Source organism: Apus apus, chromosome 2 (assembly GCF_020740795.1).
Source record: "Apus apus isolate bApuApu2 chromosome 2, bApuApu2.pri.cur, whole genome shotgun sequence".
NCBI classification, from domain to species: Eukaryota; Metazoa; Chordata; class Aves; order Apodiformes; family Apodidae; genus Apus; species Apus apus.
Genome location: NC_067283.1, coordinates 98,665,978 through 98,693,971, shown reverse-complemented (window position 1 = coordinate 98,693,971; position 27,994 = coordinate 98,665,978). Strand labels below are relative to the sequence as shown.

The 27,994-nt window shown below is 37.9% G+C and overlaps 1 protein-coding gene across 1 annotated transcript in view; it reads right to left on the bottom strand.

Annotated features, from left to right (window-relative positions):
* The window catches only part of CD226 (CD226 molecule), a 28,272-nt gene extending 11,614 nt beyond the window's left edge, over positions 1-16,658 (bottom strand). Inside the window, 4 exon segments of the mRNA XM_051610266.1 lie at positions 14,936-14,938; positions 16,062-16,191; positions 16,193-16,395; positions 16,652-16,658. Coding sequence (XP_051466226.1) covers positions 14,936-14,938; positions 16,062-16,191; positions 16,193-16,395; positions 16,652-16,658 — 343 coding nt within the window.
* Positions 16,659-27,994: the final 11,336 nt, after the last annotated feature.

Here is a 27,994-nt window from a genome sequence, read left to right as displayed (position 1 = left end):
CAGGCTACGGATGTTGTTGTTTATCTAGACTTTAATAGAACCTTTGACACAGCTTCCCACAACATTCTGTTGGAGAAACTAGCTGCTCATGGCTTGGACAAGTGCACTCAGAGCGTAGAAAACTGCATGGGTGGCTGGGCCCAAAGATTTGTGGTGAATGGAGTCCAATCCAACTGGCTGCCAGTCACAAGTGGTGTTGCCCAGGGCTCAGTATCTGGCTAGCTCTATTTCATATCTTTATAATCTGAATGAGGGGATAGAGTGCACCCTCAGTAAGTTTGCAGACAACACCAAGTTGGGCAGGAGTGTTGAACTGCCTACAGCTCTGCAGATGGACCTGGACAGGCTGGATAGATGGGGTGAGGCCAATTTTGTGAGATTCAACAAGGCTGTGTCAAGTCCTGCACTTGAGTCACATCAACCCTAAGCAATGTCACATGATTCTAGGAAATAAAAAGGTAATTTAAATAAATTTTCTCTCCCGTCATATTCTTACAGGTCAGATCCTTACCTCATGTCCCACTTTTCACACCACTAACCTCTAGCAACTGCCTGCTTTACAATAAAGCGTGTATTCTTCCCTGAGAAATCATTTCTTCACTATGCAGTCTTTGCTGTCTTCTGCTATGAGCAAGACCTACTGTTACCCACAGTCTCCTAAGGACCCTTGAAATCTCTTCTACTTCTGGGTCCATCCTTGCTGACTTATTCATTTCATGCCATTGCTATCCTGAACTCCAGGTGTTTCTCCTATCTAAACATACTTATTAGGGAAATTTTGTGTATGATAATGATTCCTTCCACCTTCCAGAGGATTCCTACCTGCCTAAAAAAGCAGCAATTAGGACTGTATAAAAACCAGCCTCTTTCCTACTGTCCTGCCATACATTTGCTAGAAAAATATACATTATATATATGGTGAACTGTGAACAAGATAAAACTTTCCACCAAAACAATGAAAATCCCCTGTGTCTTAAAATGTATTAGTAAACTCTGCATATTGTATTTGCTCAACAATACATCACAATTTCCCAATAACATATATAATACTCCAACCTCCAATAGCATACTGTAACAGGTACTTTACAAAGCTAAGATTGCCTTGCAACCTCAGTGAAGTATTTCCAGGTACAAATCTTGATTTATTTGTACAATTTGCCAGCATACAAATAATAAATAATACTGGGAACTATGTACAATTATCCATCTTAAAATAGAAAAAGTTTTGGGATGCTCAGATGCTGCACATTCTATCATTACCATTTTCAAAGAGATATCGTGACACATTTTATCTTTTGTACTGCATATGTATTTTACTTGACAGTATGCAGCAACATTCAGGTATTTTCACTCTTGCTGAAAGATGTAAATAGCTCCCCTTCTTACAATATGATACCTTTGACAACCTAAATGATTATGTAAAGCACAAACACTGGAGAATCAAGCCTACATAGTTCTAATTAAATCTTCCAAGTACACTGAAGTGTTCCAGGCTTTTGTTTTAAGCAATTGTCCCATTTTATTTTCACACTAGCATTGGCAGAGTTCTTTCATGTTCCCTCTCCTCTGTTCATCCACTTTCTTTATTTAGCACCTTTCTGAACAAAGTTTCTTTTATTTCAGCCTGGCAGGCGTGGGATGAGAACCTCCCATTCTGAAAAATACTTCTATGGGCAAAAAGGCACACCCACATACTTTCACCTCCATGCACACACAATTCAAGGTGACACACCATATGCGAACATTTTAGAAACTGGAAAAAAAATGTATCATTACATCTGATAAAAATAGTCATCCCCTTCTTGCTGCTCATTCTGGCCACTGCCACCGCTGCCTGCTCTGCCAGATAACATGGTCATGTCATCCTGCCTCCTGCACAGAAAGTTCCTACTTTCTGATGTTACAGCACTCACGGTAGGTGCATTTGCTTCTGCTTAGTAAATAAGTGCTCTGTGTTTGGTATCCTCTCTGCATCTATTTTCCATGATGTTATATCATCATCTTTTACAATATTTTTTTTTTTTTTTTTCAGTCTGCTTTAGGGCCATGAGGCATATAAAGGATAAAAAATGTAAGCTTTCCTATTTAAAAAAAAAATATTAATTCTTGGAAAGAAAATCTCAGAACTAAAGAGGTACAAAAGAGTGTAAACCATATTCCCAGAATTTAAAGGGCCAAGTGACTAAAATAAAATCCCGCAGCAGGGAAATTGTTGAAATTCAGAATTTTCTTTTGAAGGGAAACGAAAATAATGGTCTCATCTTTCCCAACCCCCTCACCCCTACCCCATTTTCAAGTAAAACTCAAGGTGCAGAATTTCACTCTGATGACACACAAATCTCATGCATTCCTCCTGGTTTAAAACCATATACAAAGGAAACAATACTCATACTTCAACATCAGTTCTGCAACTTCAGAAAGGCAAAATTCAGCACAGTAAAATAAAACACATCAAAACACTCTTCTGGTATTTCATGCTTCTGTATCTCTGTTGAGGCTTAAAGCTTAACAGAAGTTAAGCACTACCAGAGCTGTTTTTAGATTAAGAAAGCTGCATCAGCTGCTGCAGGCAAGTGCACACGCTGCCAAGTAACAAACACAGGTGCTCACACCCCACCGTCAGTCATCACGGCACACATTTTCCATGTGTTCCCAGGTATCACAAGTTCTGCTTATACTAATGGTGACAGAGCTATCTTCAAGGTAGCTACTCAAGAGAACAATTCTGATGCTCTCCATCAGAAATAACTAATGACCTTAATAGATGTTTTCAAAACTAATGTAGCTCTACAGCAGAGACAAATTCTCAGGTCCCACTTCATTTGCTGAAGCTCTGCATAAAACTACAAACTTCTTCCTCAGTTTACTGTAACTGACAAAATAAATTGCATTAAAAAAAAGATTTAAAATTTTATGAAGGTGAACCTTCTCCAGGGTTTTTCTTTTCATCAAAGAAATCAACTTTCAGTTGAGAAAATACTTCAAGATTAACCATTTCACCCTACCTAATCAGACTAGATATGAAATTATATTTATCTCCCCCTCTAGTACCTTCCAGCTGTAGAGAATGTATTTTGAATAGTCCTGAGGAGAAGGACTTGGGGGTGTTGGTTGATGAGAAGCTCCACATGAGCCAACAACGTGTGGGCTTGCAGCCCAGAAAGCCAACCATAGCCATGGCTGCATCAAAAGAAGCATGGCCAGCAGGTCAAGGGAGGTGATTCTCCTCCTCTGCTCCACTCTTCTGAGACCCTACTTGGAGTTCTGGATCCAGTTATGGAGACCCCAAATAATGAAGGACTCTCTGTTGGAACAAGTCCAGAGAAGGTCCACAAAGATGATCAGAGGGCTGGAACACCTCTCCTATGAAGACAGGCTGAGAGAGTTGGGGTTGTTCAACCTGAAGAAGAGAAGGCTCCAGGGAGACCTTATGGACACGTTCCAGTACTGAAAGGATGAAGAGAGAAAGAGTACAGTGCTACTAAGGGTGAGAAAATAATTGTTTGTTCAAGTATAAACCTTCCTTTACTTCAAGAAAGAAGAGTTTGGTTGATGGGTGTCGTGATCTGCGACCTATTATATCTCCTTTTTGGAGTTAATTTAACTTACTGGGATCTGCCGAGAGGTCCGCACGCAGCGCTCGCCTCTCACAGAGGAGCAGTGAACTTCGGCACTAACTTTTCAGGTGAGACACTTGTTCAATGCTCACTAGTGTTTCCAATAACAGCAGCCAATCCCCAATTAGAATTTACAAATACACGGTTTATCGAGGGGAAAAAAAAAACAATTTGGGGCAGGAGACTCAAAGAGGGTAATTAAAAGACACAGGATCTGTAAAATATCTTTAAAACACCAAATACCAAGAACTTACATATGCTCTAATGCTTATATATAGATAGGCCTTATTTACACACCCAGATTAATTATTACTATCACACAGAGGGGAAGAGGAAAGAGGGATATGCCCGACGCTTGTCCCATAGAGGGTCACAGTTTGTGTGCAGGTAAGTGAGAGTAGCTGCGGGTGACTTCCCCTGCAACCCGGTCTTAGAACCACGGGTGGCAGGAAGAAATCTCACCGCACGTGCTCAGTAGCAGGCAGGTTCCGCAGGTGGGCAGCAGCAGGCAGGAACTGCAGGCAACCAGGTTCCGCAAGCAAGGATCGCTGGCAGCCTGGCAGGACCGCAGGCAGGTCGGGAGCTGGGACTACAAAAGCCGCGGGTGAGGCGGGACAAGCCGGGTCTGCAGGGATTAGTCAGGACTGCAGGGGAAGCAGGAGCCAGGCTGCAGGGACTAGCAGGTAAAGTGGGAGCTGGGACTAGCCGAGAGCCAGGACTAGCCAGGAGCCGGGCTGCAGAAACTAGCTGGGAGTAGCAGGTAAACAGGAGCAGGAACAGGATCGGGGACCTCTGGCTGGCAGGCACCCCCAAGGCGCAGGTCACCCCCCAAAAGCAAGCAGCAGCACCAGCTTCAGTGTCTGTCCAAAACCGTCCCAAAGCAGCCCACACGCTGTCTCTTTTATGCTTCTCCTTTGCTCCCAATTGGCCAGTCTCTTGTTTCTGGGGCTTCTCAGCCAATCAGACAGGGACTTTTTCCCACCACTGCTGTTACCAGGCAGACTTGCAGTTTGCAACCTTGTTGCCATTTTCCCGCCACTGACCCTCTCTAGCTCGCAGCCAGCAGCTACCTCCCTCATGGCGTCGGACTTGTTTTCTGGCAGAGGAGGTGGGCGGGAGAGGGTTTAAAGTGCCACGTGGAGCAGCCATCTTTAAGTCATCTATGACTACTGACCTAAAGGGCATATTATATTCGTGTGAGGAAACGTCTGGTCCTTCACAATGGGGAAGAAGTCACTTGATAAAAGCATACATTGTATTATTCCAGGATTCACCTGCAGGACAGTCTTGAAGATATAAAAAGTCAGAATTTCAAATTTTTATCCTTTCCAAGAATTTCATCAGTTTAGGATGAAAGGAATCTACCAGCAATAAGAGTACAATAAGGAAACAGAGGAGTGACACAAGATACCATGCTCAGCCTTCACTTATTGCTAATGATCCCTATTGTCTCACAGTGAAAGAAGAGAAATGATATACTGAGAAGCTACATGCCAAAGCACGTGTGCATGTGCACACATTTACATTAGTGTCTACCTGCTCATATCTTCCATGAGGCTTCTGGGTGTCGGACTTCAGGCAGAGCAGAAGAGATCAAATTTTAAGCCACACAGAAGAAAAAAGACAGGGGAGAGCAGAAGGGAAAGGGTGTGAAAAATCAAACTGGTTCCTAAGGACAACTGTTAAACCACTTTTTCTCAGGAGGGAAAGCCAAAGGTGCCAAGGTAATGGACAGACTACACAGCCATGCTGCCCAGCCACAGCAGTGTTGTAACACTCAGGAGTGAAGCATGAGAGTGCATTGTGGGGAACAGCTGCCCTGCATCTCAGATACTGGTTATAAGTTTTAATGGATTGTTTTCTGTACTGAAAATATACTGGAGAAGAAGAAAAATACAGTGTATTTCATAATGTCTGTTATGAAGCTTAGTACCAGGTAAGAAAATGGAAGAAATCAATATATCATCAGTATATTTTACTGAATGCTTCCTTTCCATTTATTTTTATCCTTATTAAGTTATAAATTATATTCCCATCTGACAGGCCAACTGAAAGAAAGGTTCATCATTAGAAATATAAGCAGCAGAATGAGGTTCTGCAGATGGAAAAATTTCAGAACTTAAAATATTAATAATCTCTTTGTTATTTCCTTTAGAATATTTGGAATTCTAACTATCTGAATCTGTTATTCTTTTTACCGTCTCTTTTTCACATACCTCTGTTTATTCCATAACCTAACATGTATTTCCCCAAATAAAATATTATTCAGTCTGTCCTAGATAAACTAATACTATCCCCTTCATTTTTAATATTTTGAAGCTGTGACTGTGCACTACCCATTTTCCCCTGCAATTGCATCCTGTAATGATTTCCAAATTCCATTATCTTAAAGTTTCATCCATCACATTTACACTTTGAGAAATCAAAACCAACATTATAAAACTCTTGGATCTGGATTTAACTACTGGGTGCCACAGCAGATACAGTCAATACTAGATAGAATATCAAACTTTCGTTCCAGTGGTGGCTGCGGAGTCATAGAATTAGGGAATATTACCTAAAAAGATTAAGATAGCTTACAGAGGCAGGGGAATACTTACATAATTCTAAATAGATGGAGGGGTGGATGGATAGATGCACGAATAGATGGATGGATGGATGGATGGATGGGTAGATAGATAGATAGATAGATAGATAGATAGATAGATAGATAGATAGATAGATAGATAGATAGATAGATAACCCAATAGATTCACTTCCAGGTTACTTTTGGCTTTCTCAGGTGCACCCATTCATGCTTGGACAGTATTTCAAGGTTCCTTCCAAGTCAACTACATCTGCTTCTGTTGTGTCTATGCTTCCTTTTTATGTTTAAGTTTAGTCAGGAGCTTCTTGTTCATCCGTGTAGGCCTTCTGACACTTTTGCTTGATTTCCTGATTGTCTAGATGGACCACTGGAGGAGGTTTTCCTTGAAAATGTTTTCTCCACCACCCTTGGGAGCCTTCCACAGGGATCTCTGAATGGGTCAAAGCCTGCACTTTTGAAGCCCAGGGCAGTGATCCTGCTTTTTTGCTTTTATCCCCTACTCTTGGGATCATGAACTCTACTATGCAGCCCAGGATGCCCCTGTCTTCACAATCCCAGAAAGTTCTTCCTTCTCTGTAAGTCTGAGGTTGAGCAGAGTGCCTCCTTTTCAGCTACTTAATCACCTGAGTGAAGAAATTATAATCAATAGACTCCAGAAACATCCCAGATTAATTTTGCCCTGCTGTGTTGCTTCTCTACAGATACCAGGCAGTTGAGTTCACCCATGAGGACCACAAAATGTGAAGCTTCTTTCAGTTATCTGATGAAGGCCTAACCTATATCAGGCCTGATTACCCTTATTAAGCAGTGAGTAGCAGACACTCACCACAATATCACCTATGTTGATTTGCCTGTTAATCCTGACCCTTGAGCTCTCAGTTGGCTCATATCCCCTCCTTACCACTCCAGCCTGTTCTTCATGAAGAGCTTGTATCCAGCCATTGCAGCACTCCGGACGTTCAAGCCATCCCACCATGTCTCTGTGAGCACACTGAGATCACAGAGTCACAGAATTATCTTGGTTGGAAAAGACGTTCAAGTTCACCAAGTCCAACCATCAACCTACCATTGACAAGTCCTTAGCTAAACCATATCCCTAAGTACTGTGTCTGTATGACTCTTAAATACCTTGAGGGATGGTGACTCCACCGCTGCCCTGGGCAGCCTGTTCCAATGCCTGATAAATCTTTTGGTGAATAAATTCTTCCTAACATCCAATCAAACCTCACCTGGCGCAACCTGATGCCATTACCTGTTGTCCCATAACCTGTAACTTGAACAGCCTGATCCCAACCTCTTTACAACCTGCTTTCAGGTAGTTGTAGAGAGCAACAAGGTCTTCCCTCAGACTCCTTTTCTTTAGGCTAAACAATGCCAGTTCCCTCAGCCACTTCTTGTAAGACATGCTCCAAACCTTAATCAACTTCCTTGCTGTTCTTTGGACACTCTCTTAGTAGCTCAATGTCCTTTCTGTAGTGAGAGGCCCAAAACTGAACACAGTACTCGAGGTGCTACCTCACCAGTGCCAAGTACAGGGGTAAGATCACGTCCTTGGTCATGCTGGCCACACTATTTGTGATACAGACCTGGATGCCATTGGCCCTCTTGGCCACCTGGGAACACTGCTGGCTCATGTTCAGCCAGCTGTCAATCAACGCACCTAGGTAATCCATCCAAGATAGTGGTCCTTCAGCTGTGCACAGAACTCTTATTCTTTCTTTGTTACTCATGCTGTGTTCACTGGTGTACAGATGCTTCATATGGTCATCCAGTCGTCCTGATTTCCCAGAAAAGGTGTAAGAGCTTCCAAACAATGTGTTCCCTCTGCATTTCCTTATTGTGTGGACATATTCAGAATTGCCCTCTTTGTGCCCAAATTTGTTGGTTTTAAGGTGTTTCTTGTATAATCTAATAATCTCAAACATTTGCTTGTAAGCTCAGTCCACTTCCTCACTCACTTGCAGGTCGCCATCTCACTTTCTTGTTAAAGCTCTCCTCACCATCCTCTTGGCAAGGATGCTTCTCCCCCACATGCTTAGGTGGATCCTGCCTCTTTCTTGATCATCAGTTCTTGATCATCAAAAAGTGTCCATAGTGATAAAAAGTAACACCTTGTTCACACCAGCCATGCAACTGGATCTTGACCCACAGAATCTGGCCCCTCTTCCCAGGGCTTTTCCCTTTATCAGCAGGATCAAGGAAACGTCACCTAAGTCACCCGTGTCCTTGATCACCACCTCCACCAATATATAGTCACACATCAGACACATAAAGCACAGTCATACATCTTTGGTGTATGTGTGAAAAAGCTACAAGGCTTAGGGGTCTGAGAACTAGGCAAGCCTTGGTAGTCTCTCTGCAGCATCCTAGAGTCTACCTTGGCAAGCAGCAAACCTCCCCAGACAGCAATTTGGGTCAGCAGATGAACAGATATGAATTGAGAGTCATCTTCAAATTAGCACACAACAGCAAGTCAGTTAATAGCTATAGTATCTAGCTAACATGCAATGCATGCTCATCAAAACAATGCTCCCAGGGAACATACAAAAAACATCCTTACGATTTTCTCTTGCTTTGGTAGAAACACAGCAGTCCTCATGGGTACTGAAAGTTCTGATGCAAAGAATATAAACAAGAGTACCTAACAGCACCATTATTCTTAGTAACTAACTGAACATTCAAAACAGTAAGGAGTAAAAAGAAGAAAAGAGGATAAAAAAAGTAAAAAAATCCCCAGTGCTGAATGAAAGGATGATCTGATTGTTAGCCAAACATAATAAAAAATGTTATCTCATTGTCTGTTTCCAAATGACAATTTTTCTCAAGTATGTCAACAGAGAGTCATATACAAGACAAAGGATGTATTATTTTGCTTCATTTAGCAATGATAAGAAAGACCTTAGTGGAACACAGTGTTTCATTCTATGTATCTCACTTTAATAAGGTTATATACAAACTGGAAAAAATTCTAATGAGAAAAAGAATGATGAAATTTAGAATAATGAATGAAGAAGAAAAGTTATAAGAACTGTGCTTGTTTAGTACAGAGGGATGACTGAAAGCTGGCAATATGAGAGCTTCCTCTTTTTTCAAAGGAAGGACTGCAGCAACTGAACTCAGTATTAAACAAGATATATCTGTTAGATACAACGGAAAAAAAATCTTCTAAGTGCTAGAATGACTACACAGAGTATTATATATGGATTTCCAACATGGGAATCGGTCAGGGATGATATAGATATGCTGAAAACACAGAGATGGATGGTATGAATTTGAAAAGTCTCTTCCAGCCTGTTTTCCATAATTCTGTAATTCCTTTTAATCTAAGCTTTTCCTTCAGAAAGGAAGAGGAGATGTCTGCTACCCTCCCAACAGGGCTGGTGTGGTTTTTTCCCCTAGCCTTTTATACTGAAGGGGCATCTAATCCTTAATTCATCACAGAAGATCAAAACGTTAGAAAAGCAGCATTTAACAGGTCAATAATCACAGCAGAGGTGTGAAAAAGGCAGTTTCACTTGCCTACATCCTCTTGCTTTCTAATTAGGTGCTGACAACATGGTTGACACAGTGTAAGATACAGAGACATTTCTTGCTCTGGGGAGCTCAGAGTCTAAGAGCTGAAGAATGGAAATCCCTCAGGATTAGTTCTTGCTTCCATGTGCTTTAAAGCGCTGATAACTTTTCACTGTAGACCAATGAATCACATTCTAAATTGAGACAGAGATAAATAGAAAGCAAGCTATTTCAGGTGAACAGGGACTTGAAAAAAAATCTATGCAACTTGCTGCTTTTGGCAGACAGAAGAACATTAATATAGAAGTAAGTGCTGAGTGGCATGGATATCACCACACTAGCTAAGAATAGAAAAGCTCTGTCTCTGCTATCACAGAAGAGATTGATCACTCTATTTAAAATATGGGAGTACGTCGTGGTACATGTAGCATTTAAATACTCTATTAATTAATTTCCATTTCTGCTCAGAGTTGCTAACAAAACACTTCTCTTGAGCAATCCATTGTCACTAATTGACAGAAATACAAATTTACTAATGAGTAGGAAAAAAAATCCAATCATATAACAAGAAAAAAATCAATTTACATTATGGGAATTTTTAAGTCAAACTGGTACTATTTTAACACCTAACTGAAACAAAACTCCTGAGAAAATAAACGTCTCAAAATATACAGATATTCATGTTAGAATTCAACAGTTTTGAAATGCAAATAAACAAACACAGGACAATAATATTCCAGGTAATGTTAATGGCATTTGCTCCTCATGGAAATAAACGTACAACAAAGCTCTGCCATAAAGACCAGTTTTCATATAAACTGCTTATATATCACATAAGTCTTCACCGATGAAGACTTCCAACTTTCTATTTATTTAGCAAAAACATAGTGTATAGGAGTATAACAACATTAGTCTGTGATCTGTCTAATTATGTTTATTATAGTCTATATTTTAAGTTAAATTTGCTTTGTAAATTTGTCCATTGTGTATTTTAAGACTGCTGATCCAGCTTTAGCTGACTGTTCTGCATCACAAAACTCTTCACAAGTTGATTTACTTTGTTTCCGAGACAGTTTTTGCCTACACTCAATCATTTCTGGTGGAGATTTATATCAATATTCTGATAATACCTTTTGATGGAAACTTAAAACCCCTTAGTCTAGGGATTGCTACGTATTGTTGCAAGGCTACCTAGAGAGCTAAGTATTAATAAGGCCAAATGGTTTGGGAGGATGTGTGAAGAACATGAAGCCAGTACTTCTCAAGGCAGGATGAGTCAGAGGATAGTTTGTGATTGCATAGGAAGAATCAGTACAGTGGTCTGGTAATGCGAAAGGTATTGCACGGAACTGCAACTGACAGAGAAACGCCTCATACTTTCATAGGGACAAGACAGAAAAGGGCAAGAGTATAATCACAGGCAATGACAATACAAAGCTATCATCAAGCAGTAATGGTACATTGTGTATCATCACAGATACTAAAGTGCAATAGGAAAACAATTTTAAGTACTTTCTGTATAAGAAGCCTAAATTAAACCCACTAAGTTCAACAAAGTATTGGTCCTGGAAGGTATTTTAAACATATATTACTACTAATGTCTTTTTTCAGGTTGAGAACAAGACAGAAATACACTTCAGATTTGTAAAAGTCTGAAGATCTTGATGAACAGATGCTAATGGAAATCATATAATCATGTTTTCAACCAAATACGTGTCTATTAATCTTCTCTTAACCTTTCTTGTTGATGTAGCCTCGTTATCCCCATGGAGTTAAGAATGGCTGAAAAAGAACAGACAAAACTAAGAACATAAAGGCAGATATGCATTACAGGATGACAGGACGAGGTCTCATTTTCTGTCGAATAAATGATGAAGAGACCACAATAATTCCTTAAATTCTTTTGAGTATTTATACTTCAAAAAATCCTTTCAAAGATTGTTGTACTGATGGATTTAACCAAAGAGAGAAGAACCATAGGACTCAAGACACTTCTGGAAAAGGGTCAAGTAAAGAAATGTGTCTATGTCTCAAGTTACTAAAGGCAAGAAAGTTCTGGACAAACCAGAAACAGACAAAGGATATAGAATAAAAAACAAAGGATATATCTTCCAATCCCTTTCTAAATTAAAGTCATCCAAGCGTCTATTCCAAAGTGCTAGAGACTGGAATTCCTACTGTTTCTTTGCTAGTGTTAGGTATATGACTGGCAACTGGCAAGACAACACAGCTGTGTTTTGAGTGGCCACCTGGGATGACAGCTAAACAGCTGCTCCACACCTGCCCAATGGACTGACCAAATACACTGCACTCTTAACACTCTTTCATTTGAAAGTATAATTACAACATCTGCAGCTTTGAATGCTTTCTCTTCTGGCCACCAAGTATATGAAATGACATCCTTTTTATTATGAACAACTCCTGGGTGATGTCTCCAACACTAATGCTTCTTCTATTAGTAGCAACTTCACTCTCTGCTCCTCACATTTTATACTGCACTCAAAAATCAGTCTAAACACTGTAGATAAGGAACTACAGATATTTATAAATTGTTCCTGAAGGAAAGTGAAATAAAACTGCTGACTCTTCCTATGTAATTGTTAAATCTTATCGAAAAATGTGCAATGAGTTTTCTCTAAAAGGATGAGTTTTGTTTGCTTAGTGCAGGAGTGGTTGTCATTCATAAAATGAGGGAATATTAAGGGCAAAAAATCCCTTGAATTCAGTTCTGAAAGCTGTTGGATATATGTTACTGCTACAGGAAAAAAAGAAACAACAGATTCGTCCAGATGGCAAATATCTTCCTGTGGGATAACTAGACTATTCTTTGCCAATATATTCATGTGTAACTGTGGAAGATAATTCTTTCAAGTTTTTTGCAATTAAGGGGCAAAATTTCAACACCATATCTACCATAAAAATCTCCTGTATTTATATAACATGCTAATTTTCCAATACAATATCCAGAGTATTATAGCTTTTCTGTCAGTATTTTTCAGTAACTGCCAATACAGAAAGCATGGATAACATTCTTCAGTTTGCAAGAACACTTTCTCATCTATTTTATAGATGTCATAGGAAATCTTTAGCCAAAATTTAAGGCAAAAAGAACAAAATATGTCCTAACATTATTATTACATATTGTGATGCAGCCACAGGACTAAACTGAGACCATATCTTGTAAAAAAATCAATTACTACAATAATTGCATACAATATTTTATATAAGTGGTGATTTATTACCACTTCTATGGTCTTCAGTCTGCCAGTGATGCAATGAGGCTAGCACACCAAGAAAAGGCCTCTGTAATGAGAGCTATAACCTCTTCCATCACCTGGGATCTCAGGTGCTCATGACAGCTCAGCCACTGCTTATCCAAGATTAATCTTTTTGTTGGTTTGTTGGGGCTTTTTGCTTTTTTTCTATGATTGAAAGAGAATTGCATTCACCCTCTCCAGACTTCAGTGGGCTGAGCTGCTGCTCTGCAACCAGAAACAAAGCCAGAAGCAGAGGCCTAAATAGAATTTCTCTAGTATTATTTTGCTACTAGATACACTGCAAATCTGTTGTGATCTTTTATTCACTCAATAGCATCTTTAATCATATATGAAGGGTGTAACCACAGTGGACCATTTTATCTTAAAGATGCCTCTACTCTAAAGGGAAAGAAATAGGGACGTTGTCAAAATACCAATAAATAGAAGTATGTCTAATACTTTTCAAATAGTTGACTTTTTTCTTCTCTTTCAGTTTTTTTTTTTTGTTTAAAAAAGCAAGTTATGATCCCCAAACCTTTTTAACTGCTTGAAGGTCTATTCCAACCTTGATGATTCTGTGATTCTGTGATTTTATATTGTGAGGGTCTTGCTAACACTTGAGGTGCTGGATCTAGTGATACTACTGTAACTGTTAGACATCACTTGAAATATTTAGTCCTTAAGCATCAGCACTTGAGGCCTCCAAATGTGCAAATTAAATTAAATACTCACTTTGTATTTGTAGTTTTAAAAAGTTATACCAAGCACATGGAAAGGAGACATATGACCTCTGATGATTACCTGGAATGAAGCACTGGACCTACTTTTAACAGCATGAGTACAGAAACACTCTTTTTTTTGCAAGCCAGCACAAGTTAATCCAATAGACCTTACCCAATTAATGTAACTGCCAGCAAATATGATCACCATGTGAAGAACATTTCACTTTATGCTTCAGTCTAGTTAAGAATCTCCACAATCTGTTCACAAGAACATGCAACAATAGAACAAGGGGTAACAGTTTCAAGCTAGAGAAGGGTAGATTTAGGTTGGACATTAGGAAAAAGTTCTTTAATATGAGGGTGGTGGATCACTGGAACAGGTTGCCTAGAGAGGTGGTGGAGGCCTCATCCCTGGAGACATTCAAGTTTAGGCTTGAGGGGGGTCTGAGCAATCTTTTCTGGTTGGAGAGGTCCCTGATTTTTGTAGGGGGGTTGGACTAGAAGACCTTTAGAGGTCCCTTCCAACCCAAGACATTCTATGATTTCATTCTATGATTCTACGATCATGAGTATAATGCCAGTGTTGAATATTGTGTCCACAAAGTTGCATCCACTTAAAAGCAGATACAACTTTAGCTTAGCCAACCAATATTTGACACTAAAAACACAAATTGCAAAGACATCATGCAATTCCTTAAATAAAAAAAAAAACACCAAAGCAAAACAAAACTAAGCAAAACAAAACAAACCAACCTAGTCACCTGGTCTAAATATTTGTTGACTGACTGTTATAGATAGAAGAAACTGATTTTGTACTGAGTTGCCTATTTCTCTGGGGACTGTAGGTAAATTAATGCTTTTAGAAAAGTAGTGTCTATTGGGAATCAGTACATTATAAATACAAACCAAATAAAACAATGTAATTGGGAAAAAAAAAGGCTTTTATTATCTATAAAATTATCTTTCTATGATGGTGGTCAGATTTCTTCATTCCAGTGAATACCTGATTCCTTAAAAAACACTTCAGATTCCAAGACCTTAAGTATGGGTGTATATTAATCCTATAGTAAAATAACTGGGTACAGTGAAATCATGAGACTAACATTCAGCTTTCGGAACGCTCTTTCCCTGATGCAGAATAAAAAACTTTAAATATAAACACCAAGGTCCTAATTTTACAGGTTGGAAGACAGAAAAAAGAAACATGATACATCTAGTGTCAGCAGCAACCTAAAATACCAGCTGCACAGTAGTGAATTTGAAGTTAATTGTTTATTTAATAAAGAAAGATGCCATCCAGAAAGTTTGACATTTTTAGTACTGATGAAGGTCCTAAGTAAAGTAATATGAAGCCTGACTGATAACAGTTCTACTATAGCTACTACATAAATAAATACTTTCTATAAACTTGGGTTTTAATAACATACTTATTTGCAATGCAGATTAAAGTAGTACTAATTTATCTTCACTGGTGATAACACTTCATTCTCTTCACATCAGTGTATATAAAGATCAGATTTATACACATCTGTCAGGAGCTGAACAGGATTGAATGTTCCTGTTCTCAGCAAACTTGATCCTTTAAATAGAAAAGGATTCATTACTCTTGAAATATGGGGGGGTTTTGAAGACTATTCTATCATCTGTACATAATGATCTTCTAAGGACTTCTATCAGAGAAGCTTGGTAATTTTCACCAGAGTTGTGAGTTGACTAATGCTGAATGGGCATGCATGGAAAAATACTATAAAAGGGTTTTCTCCTCTTACTTATATGGCTGGAAAGAAAACCAGATTGGTTGAGTGGTCAGGTAATTACAGAGTCTTTGGAAAGTACATGAGCAGCTACACAGAAAGTACATGGACATAACTGGATCTTTTTCTTTCGTTCTTCCATTTTCCACCAATAAAAAAGACTTATTTTAAAGAAAATGTCTTTTTTTTTTGTTTTTTTTTTTCATTTGAACTTCCCTACTTCTCTCCCTCCTGCTGCCACATCATTCCTAAGTGGTTATTTTGTTCCTGAAAAAGCAAGCACAGAAGAGCTTCTAGGGAAAAAAAAACCTTGACCCAGTAGAAATATCACCATTGCAATGACCACTAGTATGTGAAGACTGCCATGTACTACATTGCTGCTGTGACATTTGCCCGACTCCTCCAGTTCCCCTTTTTACTTCCTTACAATGACTTTTTGTCAAGTAAGATAATTCTTCTCTGTTGTGCTAGTTATTTTCCCCAAAATACTCCACTTCTTCATGTTATGTAATTGAAAAGAAAAATTAGAATGCCAGATACTTCTTTAATTGGCATGGATTTCTGGATATATCAGAAATGTATTTATTTTTTTAAAAGAGAGATTTATTTACCTGGCTGAATAATTTCTATTACTTTTCCCCAGATTCCATCTGGGCAAGTTACAATGGAATAAAAGTAAAGACCAACATCCTCTAAAGTGCTTTTAATGAACGATAAAGTCTTTTCTTCCCTGGAAGCATTTTTCAAAATAAATTCTTCCATTGTATTTGTCTTCAATACATATGCCATAGATTGGATCCAAGACAGCTATATTTTCTTTATGAATTACATTAAGTTTCAACCAGGATATCTGGATTTTCATGGCTGTTTTTGGATACATGCATTCCAGTTTCAACTTCTCAGTAAGTCTAACAGTTGAATCCACAAACTTTCCTTGCACATTGGCTAAAAGACACACAGAAGTTCAGTTTCAGAATTAAAATATCTGAAAACCAATACCAAAACTCAGAAACAACTTTGCAGCACTACAAGTAAAACACTGAAGAAAAAGTTCATTAAAAAAATCAATCAATCAAACAACAACAACAAAAACCAACCAGCAAACCCTAGACATTATTATTACTTCTAACTTGGGAATATCATTAAACAGTCAAAATTTATCTGAGCCGGACAGTAATGCTCTTGTGAATTGTGATCATACCTGTCATGATGCAAAAACAAAAGGAAAGATGTCAGCTAGGGGTAAGAAAGCAACCTTACTTCCACAAAGTTGGAGAAGAACAATAAGGGGAACTGTGTAGTCCATCTCAAAGAATACTGGAATTAGTGACTGCAGCATGACATGGTTTTATTCAATCTCTGCACACCTTGTGCCATTCTCACAGGACGTTTTTACTTTTGAAATGTGAAAAACATCATGCACTTTTTACTTTCACAATCAAAGAAACACCAAGTTTGATGTCCTGGTGCAGTTACATCAGAATGAGAATAAATTCCTATCAAATCCACCTCAAAGTTTTGCATTACTGTCACGGTTTGACTGAGAATTGGCAATTAAACCAGAGACAACAATGCTCTCAATCTCCTCCCCCTCCCATCCACGTAGGGAAGGAAGGAGAGAACGAGGGAGAGAGACCCTCTGGGTTGAAAACTAAAATAGACAGCATTAATTAAACACTGATGATAAAAGAAAATATGGACAATTATGTACAAATGTGTTCAGGAATTTGCAAAAGCTTCTTGTTGTTGACCACCCCCAGCAACTCTCACAGCACTCTCCCTAGCTGTGAACAATCATGGACTGCTTCTGGAGAAAGAGTAGAGTTATGAGGGTCGAGGGATGTACAGCCTGGAGGTCAACACTGATGGATGGATGGAGTCCTCCCTGGACGCCGGCCATGGACGGAAGGGAAGGGAAGAAGAAGAAGGAAGGAAGTTGTCTTCTGTGATCTCTGACCTTCCTCTGAGCTTATGTAGATGTGTAGAATTTCTCTGGCCAATTTTGCTGTCCATGTAGCTCAGCCTTCTACGGGAGAGTCATAGACCTCCCCATAGTGCCTGAGCCATCAGGGCAAAGGCATGACCTTGGAGGTCTGTCAGTAACAAACATTCCAGTGTTATCAGTCCAGTAGCTGGAACACTTGCTGCTAGTTAAAAGAAAGCTTACTGAAGGAAAAAAAAAAATAACAGTAAAAGGAAAATTGGCTTCATCCTAGCTCAAACCAGGACAATTACTAGTGAACCTCTAGCAATATGCATGAATACTATGAAAACTGATGAAGCAGGTATCTCTAGGTTTCATCAGCAGAAGCAAACACAATTCTTCCAAGCCATGTATCCAAAATCAAGAGATTTTCTCAATTTTTCTGCCTCTCCAGTTCAATCAACATCTATCTATTATTTAGGGAGCATAAAATCTAGAGAGAAGACAAGACAGTTCCAATATATTAGAGGTTATCATTCTGTGACTAGTTATAAAACGTAATGTCTTAAGGTCTGAGAATTTATTTGTGATAACATGTCATGAGATAGTATTTTGGGATCAAAATTATGCAGCTTGAAAATTCTTGTTCAGAGGTGTAAGAATCCTGAGTATTCGTGACTCCTGCTGAAATTTGTCAAAACAAGCCACACTCACATTTTTAATGGATTTTTCTCAGGGCAACTGCAAGCATTTTTGCACCTCAACAGGCCTTAGTTTTATGGAGCTGCTTAAAATTGGAAAATATGACTGATTCGAAACCAAAACTATAGTTGAGTCAATTTGTTTAAATTCTCAAACGAATACAAAAATGTAATTTGACCTAAAGCTGACAACAGAAATCGATATTTCAGGTAATAGCCTGCACAAGCTTGAGCAGGACTTAGCATTAGATCTGTTTAAAACACATTGCCTAGTGCAACAGCCTGTCTGGAAATCAAAATCTGTATATGTTTATCTGTGTTAAGCCAGGCAGGTTTTAGGATAAAACTAAATTTTAAAAGGTTACAATTAGTTTTGCCTCTTCCTAGTTCTGTAATTCTCCGGTGTTGCAGTTGTGCTTATTTCTACTTTACCTTGTCAATAAACATAGAATTCACCAATGAAGGGATAAAAAAATGGTACTCTATGTACTCTATACCACTTTTTAACTCAAGAGGATGCACTATCTGCATGTATTTACACTCAGGAAACAATAAAAGGTAAGATACTTATATAAATATAATACCAAATGAAATTATAAAAGGGTACTTTCCATAATCTCTTAAGCTGACGTGATTCTTGTATTCCTGTTACCTGGAACAATTTTCACTGAAGATTCAAGTATTTTATTAATTTTCTTCTTTTGTGGGGACCTCTTCTTGGAAGGGAGGAGATGTGAGATTAAGTGTGAAAAGGCTATAAAGCTTTTCTTTCTTTCTTTTTTCTGGTGATTTTTCATTTTTACAAAGGACTTCCTATTTTTTCTTGTCTGAGAAATCATGTTCACAGCTGTAGGCAAGTGAATCCATAGTAGAAAATAAATTCCTCCTCAATAAGAATTTTGTTTATGAGGAAATTGTATTATTTGAATTCAACAAATACACTAGTCATAGATCAAAAGTTCCTTAAAAAATAGGAAAATATTATACCCATAATCTTTCCCTAGAAATCTGAGCTGAGCCTTCCAAATGTCATTTAACAAAAAAGGCACCTCAAAATTTTCCAATTACATTGTCTCTTCATTTGTGTATTGTTTTTATTTCAATTACTTCAATATTCTGAAAATTTCCTCAAATACTGGAACTTCACAGCAGCAAAAGCTTTGATGACTGATAAATTCCTACAACACAATGAGCTTCTTTTAAGAAACTTCACATTTTCTAAGAGAAGTAATTATTTAAATATTAATTGAGCAACTGAGATGTTCCTGGCCAAACCAAAATCTGGATTCACAAAGTAGTGCATCTAAGAAAGAGTGTAAAAATCTAAATAGAATAATTAAGTTGAAGTCTGTCTTGGATTACTTTCATTCCAAAGTTATCTTTACAAAGAGATCAAAAAAATAACTTACATCTAGCTTGTCTCAGGAAACAGAAGTGTTACCGATAAAAAAAGCAGGAAATAGGAAATTTCAGAAACTAAACTGCAGATTTCGTATTGGAAAACAAAAGGATCTTGTAACTTGAAGCGGTCTGATTCCTGGATGCTGTGTGGCACCATGGACTTTGAACTCACTACACAGACTCTTTGTGGGTTCCCACACTTGAATTCTTAACCTCAATGGCCAGCTGTTCTCAAATTGCAGTTGCAGAAGCAGCAAAAAAACAAAGCAGCTCTCTAGCTTGAAATACTATTCTTTATGCCATACTACATATATATATATAGCAATTTACACAGCAGCGGTGTTACACAAAATCTAAAGTGGAGTGAAAATATAAACTTCTTTTTCTTTTTTTTTTTTACTATTATTATTACAAATGAAACTTTTTACACATCTGTTGCCCTTAATTATAGCTAAGATAAAGTACTCAGGAAGTTTCCAAAATAAAGACAAATTCCCTTAAATGAAAATAATTCTTTAGTCATCTGTTTACTTATATAAATTACAATTTTCATGCTCTGAATTTCATGCTCATTTCTCTCCATCTGGCAACGAAAGAAAAACAGAAGTTAAGAAAATAATATCCAACCCTACACGATTACTAAATATCGATGATATAATACATTAATGTCTACAGACATTTATTGCTGTACAACAGACACAGTTACTACAAACGTCAGGGATTTTAGGTCACTTAGTCCCATGAATAGAGTCCGTTGTCACACCTGCTAAAAAAAGCAGCCTGTAACCAGAGCGTTACTGGGTCTCCCTCTAAAGGCCACAATACAAAGCCTGTCTAGACACCTGGGCAACATGCCTCCAAGTCACTAATCAGAAAGCTGTTGGCACTGTGGAAGCTGACTCTACTGGTATAATTTGGGAGCAGACACACACCTAGAAGCATCATATTTTTACAGTAGATATATATGTAACTAGATTCAACAAGGCTGTGTCAAGTACTGCACTTCGGTCACAACAACCCCATGCAATGCTACAGGCCTCAGAAAGACTGGCTGGATAGATGCCCAGCGGAAAAGGACCTGTGAGTGTTGCTTGACAGCTGGCCGAATATGAGCCAGCAGAGTGCCTAGGTAGCCAAGAAGGCCAATAGCATCCTGACTTGTATCAGAACTAGTGGCCAGCAGGACTAGGGAAGTTATTGTCCCTATGTGCTCTGCACTAGTGAGGCTGCAACTCAAATAGCGTGTTCAGTTTTGGGCTCCTCACTACAAGAAGGACATTGAGATGCTGAAGCGTGTCCACAGAAGAGCAACAAAGCTGGTGAAAAGTCTAGAACACAAGACTTGTGAGGAATGGCTGAGGGAACTGGGATTGTTTAGTCTGCAGAAAAGGAGGCTGAGGGGGAGACCTTATTGCTTTCTACAACTACCTGAAAGGAGGTTGTAGCAAGGTGGGTGTCAGTTTCTTCTCCCTAATCACAAGTGATAGAACAAGAGGAGATAGCCTCAAGTTGCTCCAGGGGAAGCTTAGATTAGATATGAGGAACAATTTCATTACTGACAGGGTTGCCAGTCACTGGCACAGTCTGCTCATGGAAGCCACCATCCCTGGAGGTATTTAAAAGATGTGCAGATGTGGTGATTAGGGACATGGTTTAAGAGAGGACTTGGCAGTGTTAGGTTTATGGTTGGACTTGATCTGAAAGGTCTTTTCCAACCAGGACAATTCTATGATTCTGTGATTATAAAAAGGGAAATACACATAATCTCCACCATACCCTCCTGGCCAGTAAACATATCAGATCAGGTAGTGTAAGGGAAGGTCAGTCATGCAGGCCCCTCCCTTTCAGCCTCTCCTCTTACCTCCTTTACCTCTAACCTCTGATTCTCCATATCTCCCCTGTACTGAAAGGCTGGAAAAGACACTTATCTCTATTATCTGATGATAAGAGACTCACAACAGCAGCAGCAGCAGCACATCTCATGATCACCCCATCACCATAGCAGTTCCTTGGTCTCTGCCTCTCTTGGTCTCTGCCCACCATTCCCCACAGACTGGCTCTTCTTTGCCAGTAATCCCACTTTCTCTCCAAGTTTTGAACCCCAAAGCAAAGGAAGGGAAGGCACACAAAAACAAACGGGACATATTTAACTAATTCTTGGGTAAATACCAATTACATTTTGTCAACAAATCAGCATGGTGGAATTTTTCCATCTGAATGTACAACTATAGGATGTGGTTTAAAAAAAAAAAAAAACAACACAAAAAAAAACAAACTAGAAATGAAGAGAAAGAGCAAAAAAGATTGTTCAGCAAACACAATGGAGATCTACAGCTTGGATTTTAATCATGACTTGGACATATATCTTCAGTGACCCTGGGTGAGTCATTTCATTTCCTAGTGCATTAGTTTCCTAAACTCCAATGCACAGATAATATGTAATAAATGCTGCTGTTTCAAAGCATGTCACAGCAATCTCTGTAATGAGGTTTTTTTTAATGGAAATTGTTATAAAACTGATGGATAAAACATACATACAGGGCCAACACAATATGTTAATACCCTTTTTAATGATTCATTAGTATTTAAGATTTAACAGTAGCAATAGCACAGAAAAAGCGGCAAATAAATGTGCAAACTGCTGCCATGACCAGAAAAAAGGCAGTGTGGCAGTGAAATAGGAGATAGCTAGAAAGGAGACAACTCCAGGTACCATTTCTTTGCCTACAAATATGAAGAACAGGGAAAGAATGAGAGCAAAAAGGTTTTTTAGTTTTGGTGAATTTTCAGTCAATATGAAGTAAATGGGCTGCGAGGAAGAAAATTTTAGCTGTTTCACTTTTGGTGTGAGCACCCCTGGAGATTAGCTCTAAAGCTGTAGAAGCCAGGTTAGCCAATGTAGAACAACAGTTCAGTAATAAATCGCTGTTTGTCCATGGATGAGGGTCCCCCTAGATGCCTACCATCATCCTACCATTTCATTCACTATTCTATATTTCTTTAAACAGGATGGCTGAGTACAGCCAGATAAAGGAACAATAATTCAGTTTGCTTTTTCCTATTCTGCATCTAATCTAATTGAATCAGTAAAGCCCCCCCCCAATTGGATTAATCTGTAGGCATGCCTTTTGCAGTAACATAATGGATAGGATTCTTCAGCATGTATTCATTAACCTCAGAGAAGTTAAATTAACACCAGATATTCCTTCAAAGAGAAAGAAAAAAGTTGTGAATTAAATAAAATCGCATTTGGGGATATATTGGTGAAGATGATTCAGAGAGATAAAAAACAGAACCTAAAAGGCTTTCCCAAATGTAGAAAAGTAAAGAAAATGTAATCTACATACTCAATTTCTTGATTTTTCTTTATTGTTAATCATACTGGCCTTCAAGATGTTAACGTTATATAAATTATAGTTCTGTGATAAAAGGTTTTGACTCAAAAAAATAAATGTTTGGAAGAGGATATGTATTCAAGAATCTTTAGATAAAGAACCATGTTACTACATTTCTGGAACTGGGAAATTGTTTACATTTTTTGAAACTGGCCCAGTAACTTGATATTCATCCTTATGTAACACTGAACACCTAAATGGGTCAGGAAGCTACATACTGTTGGTGATAAAAACCACAGCTCTACTATGAAGGGTAGATAAGACTGAATGTTGCTATTCAGGAAGGGTATTTTCACAGCTTTTTTCAGGGAGATTATTAATGAGTAATCTATGCAATCTGAACATAGAAGAGTTATGTTTAGTGACAGGATAAGTTAACAGTGAGATGCAGTAATGGTTTAAAGATCTGATTTAGACAGTGGAAGAAATGCCAATACTGGGCAAATTTTGAACTGCATAAAGCACCACTGCTGCCAGCTCTGAGGTGAAAGGTGTGTTGGCAGAAGACAAGAAAGCTTGTGGCATTTTTTAAGTTCACTGTGTGAGTAACCTTCCTTTGATGTGCTCATAGCAGAAGAGTCCCCCTGTAATGACTTGCTGAACTATAATGAAGTTTGCATGTCTGTGTATGAGGGGGGAAAGCCTTACAGCAAACATTCAAAGTGTTCTTCCATCCATTTTAATAAAACAGAAGTGGAAAACATTACAAAAAAAGTGAACTGAAGATCATAATGAAGACAATAAAAAAAACCCCAAGACTATCTACTTAAAAAGGAGTGAGAAAATCACAACAAACAATCCCAAGAGAATATTAATTTATTTTGTTTATATATTTATTTACATGATTGCTTAATGACAAAATCTATCACCTTTTTCTTCTGTCTAAACCGTTGCTGTTCAGTGAACTTGATGTAAATATCTGCCACTGATTAGGTCAATAAGAGATAAAAATATCCTTAAAACTATTTTATAAGTTCTTCTACTTTTGTAATAGGAAGATAGTAGTGGGTTTCGAGTCACATTTTGTTTATAATTAGTCTATGCATTTTCATCCAATAATAACATGGAAGACAGCATTTGAAAGCCATGAGAGAGTAATTCACAAAGGAAAGTAGTAAATTAAATTTGAGGCTCTAAAATGTAGTTGACTGTGCTTATTTCTTTCAGCTTAATTCTTGTCTTTCTCTTGAAGTCTCTGAATGTACCAGTTTCAAAAAAAATTATATTATTTGTAGAAACCTGGAAGTTTAATTTTAATGAAAGAAAAATGAAATAAAGGCCTCAAGGTTCTTATACAAATCCATTATTGGGATGGGAAATTGACCTTTCTGTTTCAGAGCACAGCCATCCTCATACATCTATTATTTTTCCTGAATTGTCCTTTTCCTGGTTCAACTCTACTTTTTATGTCCATTGTGTTGCTAAAAAAAACCCACTTGTTGAAAGTCTGCATAAAAAACTCATGTTGCTGTTTTTTTTTCTTTTGCTGGCAGATTCTTACAGAGCTGCTTCCCAAACAATACCCTCAAATACAGTCTGGGTGTGAAAACTTCCTGGGGAAGTGATTCACTTAAGGTTGAGGTTATCCTTAATTATAGGATGCTGTCAGCTCAGGCATTTCTCCAAGAAAGATCTGTGACTTTTATATGGCAAAGAAGCTTGTGACTTTTAAAATGGCCTTCAAAATCCAGGTAGAAAGTTAAAGAAAGCAAACAATGCATCTTTCGTATGTGGCGTCTTTAATCTTTTTTGTTGATGCATCCAGGACCTGACACACCACACACCTACATTCCTAGTGAGGAAAGTTTTCTCCTGCATTTTCTTTTTCTTAAGCCCCTTTTGTGCCCCTTCATTAGGAAAAAGCCTGGTAAACCACAAAGTGGAAGTTCGTAATTTTCCAGTAATGCACATATCTTTCCTACAGGATCAAATCAAAGTAGTAAATATCATGTAAAATCTTCTCCCTACACACACACACAAAAAAACCCAACAAAAATCCAGAACCAAAAAAGCAAACAGAAAAACAGCAGAGAAAACCATTATCAAAGAAAACCAAACAAAACACCAAACACAAATATTATCAAGGTAGTGGTGATGTTGCATAAAAGCAGAAAATCAAGTGACTGTTTTGTTAGCTGTTTACAGTTTGATGAGTTCCATGCCTTGTTTCTTCCATTTAAAAATCAAAAAGTGGTGTGGGGGTGTCATTGTGCAGCAGAGAAGATACTGCCCGTGCTGGCTGAGACAAGCTGGGTGTAGTCAGGCACTGAAATGAAGGTGGGAAGGAAGCCATGTGCTCACCACGCAAGCACTGGCTGGAGGAGTTCAGAAGCAGATGAATGATAAGATGGTTTGGGTTGGAAGGAACCTTAAAGATCATCTTGAAGACTGTTCTGAGGTCTCCCTGGAGCCTTTTCCAGGCTGAACAACTCCAGCTACCCTCTACAAAATCTTTGCATATGTAATGAAATGGAAAAATCAACAAAACCTAAAGAAAAAAATTAAAATTCTGTTCTGCTGTAATGAATTAAGGTAATCTGTTGGTTTGGGAGTTTTCTGGTTGTTTTAAACTTTACACCCCCAGATACTGATGCATAGTCATTCCTCAGGTAAAAATCCTTTTCCTACTAGAATCTAGAACAGATGTTTCTTGAGCACTCAATTGCTTTACAGAAGTTAATTTGTTTAAGCAAAGCCCAAGGAAATAGTAGAGCTTTTTTAAGAAAGGTGTCATAGGCAGCTGTAAATTAATGGAACCAAGGAATATCTGGTGCAATCATTTGTTTTAGTAGAAATAGCACATTTGTACCATAAACTCCTGCCTAATTCACTACAACATATTACATCCATTTTATGCTAATGTAGTTCCAAGGAAATTAATGATATTTATACTGACATAAAGCAGGGATGAGTCACAGTCTCAATTAGTCTCTTCAGTTCAAGAACGAATATCAGAGATTCTTATTAATATTCCAGAATTTAGCCTGCAACCATGTTCACAGATTTCTGAGAACCTGAAAATTTAATTACATTTATAGGGCTTCAGAGCACCCATCACAGAATCATAAAAAGTTACTTTATGAGGATATTTTTTTAAATTTAGTTATTGTGACTTCATAGGTCTTCTGTATCATTAATTTGTCCATAAAAGGAGTCACTGGTCTCTAGCAGTTTGGGGGAGGTTTAAAATTTTTCTGTGATCTATAGGAATCATAAAAGGCATATAAAATAGCATACCTGCTAAAAAATAGGCTTGATATTGATATTGATTCTGCTATCAATTACAAATATTATTATTTTATTTTTATGGTTGGGTTTTATTTCCCCTTAGTTGAAATAATGTGTGAAGCCTATACCAGTTTGAAATATAACCCATTTTTAACTTTCCAAAGTTAAAAATCACAGATTATTTTTAATATTTTTTTTTACAATTATGTCTATTTCTAATTGAATTTCTGTTTCTTTTTCGTTAACATGAAATATGTATTTTTTTAAATAGTAGTGATCTGAATATATGATGTGTGAGTGCTCAAAGGCTTTCCAGTATAATGATGCATTAAACAGGCAGGAATTTAAATAGATAATCTAAGGCAAACTTGCCAGGGTAGTTTTAAAGATTTGGTTGACTGAATTTAGGTTGATCAGAAATATTCAGAGACCTTGGTTTTGCAGGCAGTTCTTTCTTAAAGAGCAAAAGAGGAGAGCTTCTCATGCACACACTGGACTGTCACATACACAACTTCAGGTTTTGGCTTATTCCAGCTAATAGCCTGGATCAAGATCTCCAAGGTCAAAATGGCATTTATCAACTTTCTTGCAGTAACATTTGCATACATTACAAACTATATTTATTTTGAGGTGGGAAACCTAGATATATAGCATTAGATTTGGGGTTTTTTATTATTTTTCAAAACAGAAAATGAAAGATACAAAATACTGTTATAGCTGTGTTTTGTCCCTGAATTCTGGGATTGAGAGCTATGTGTCTTGTTTTTGTTGTTTCTGTTGTAGATGATGGCAAATTATATTTCCTGGATATTATGTTTAAGTCTCAGTGGGCTTTTTTTTTTTTCCCCACAACTGAATCAACTGCATTTTCTGCTAAGTCTGAGATTAATACATATGTGCCCCCCTTTCATTTTAGTAGAAATTCTATTTGCTTCAAAACATATATATAATAATATACAGAGTGTGGCATCTTACTCAGTTCTTCAAATGGTGAATAAATTCTTCTGAGAACAAAGATACAGATTTCCTGTCATTCTGATATTATCCATTCTTTGTATAGGACGGGTAGCATCAAAAGCATCTTAAACACTTTTCAGTCTGCTTTTCAGAAGTTTGACAGTGTTAATTACTTCTGCTAACAGAAATTTCTGACACTTACATGACCTGCTGCATTTGAAAAAGTCTGTCAGGTCTGGTGTACTGATATATTCAGTGAAAACCTAAAGAAATTAAAAGAAACAAAATAAAACAAAATGACACAAAACATTTCTTTTTGCAAAAAAAGAACAGAAGCATCAAACTTGCAATCCTTGCCCCTTGAGGCAGACAGCCCAACTTCACACCTGGGTGAACTGCTCATGGTTTGTCCAGGGGAGAACCTGGTGGTGGGCTTGTGCACCACTTCACTCTCTCCCAGGCAGCATCAGATTATCTGTAATTCTAAAAAAGACTGTGCTAATCCCTGTGAAATCAGAAGAAAAGATAGAAAAATTCTGAGTAAAACCAAAAAAGAATTACTATCAGAGTGCAGAAGAATGGCAGAATGAGGATGTTTTAAGCAGAAGAAATACAACTGCCAAAGTAGATAACTGTGCACTCTCTTTATTTTCCATGGACAAAATCAAGGACCTTGCTGTGCATGAAACATATTCCTTTACACTGCCATGGTTAGAGTAAAGCCATCACCCTTAGACAGGTGCATTTGTACCAACACAAAATCTTGTTTATTCATCACTCACGGTTTCAAGCATTTATGAGACAGTGAATATACTCAGGGAAGTCAACTTTATGTAGTATATTTGTAAGAGAATCACTAACAGAATTGTTAGACTGGCAAAAAAAAAAAAAAGTAAAAAAACCCAAAAACCAATCTTACAGTACTGTAACAATATTAG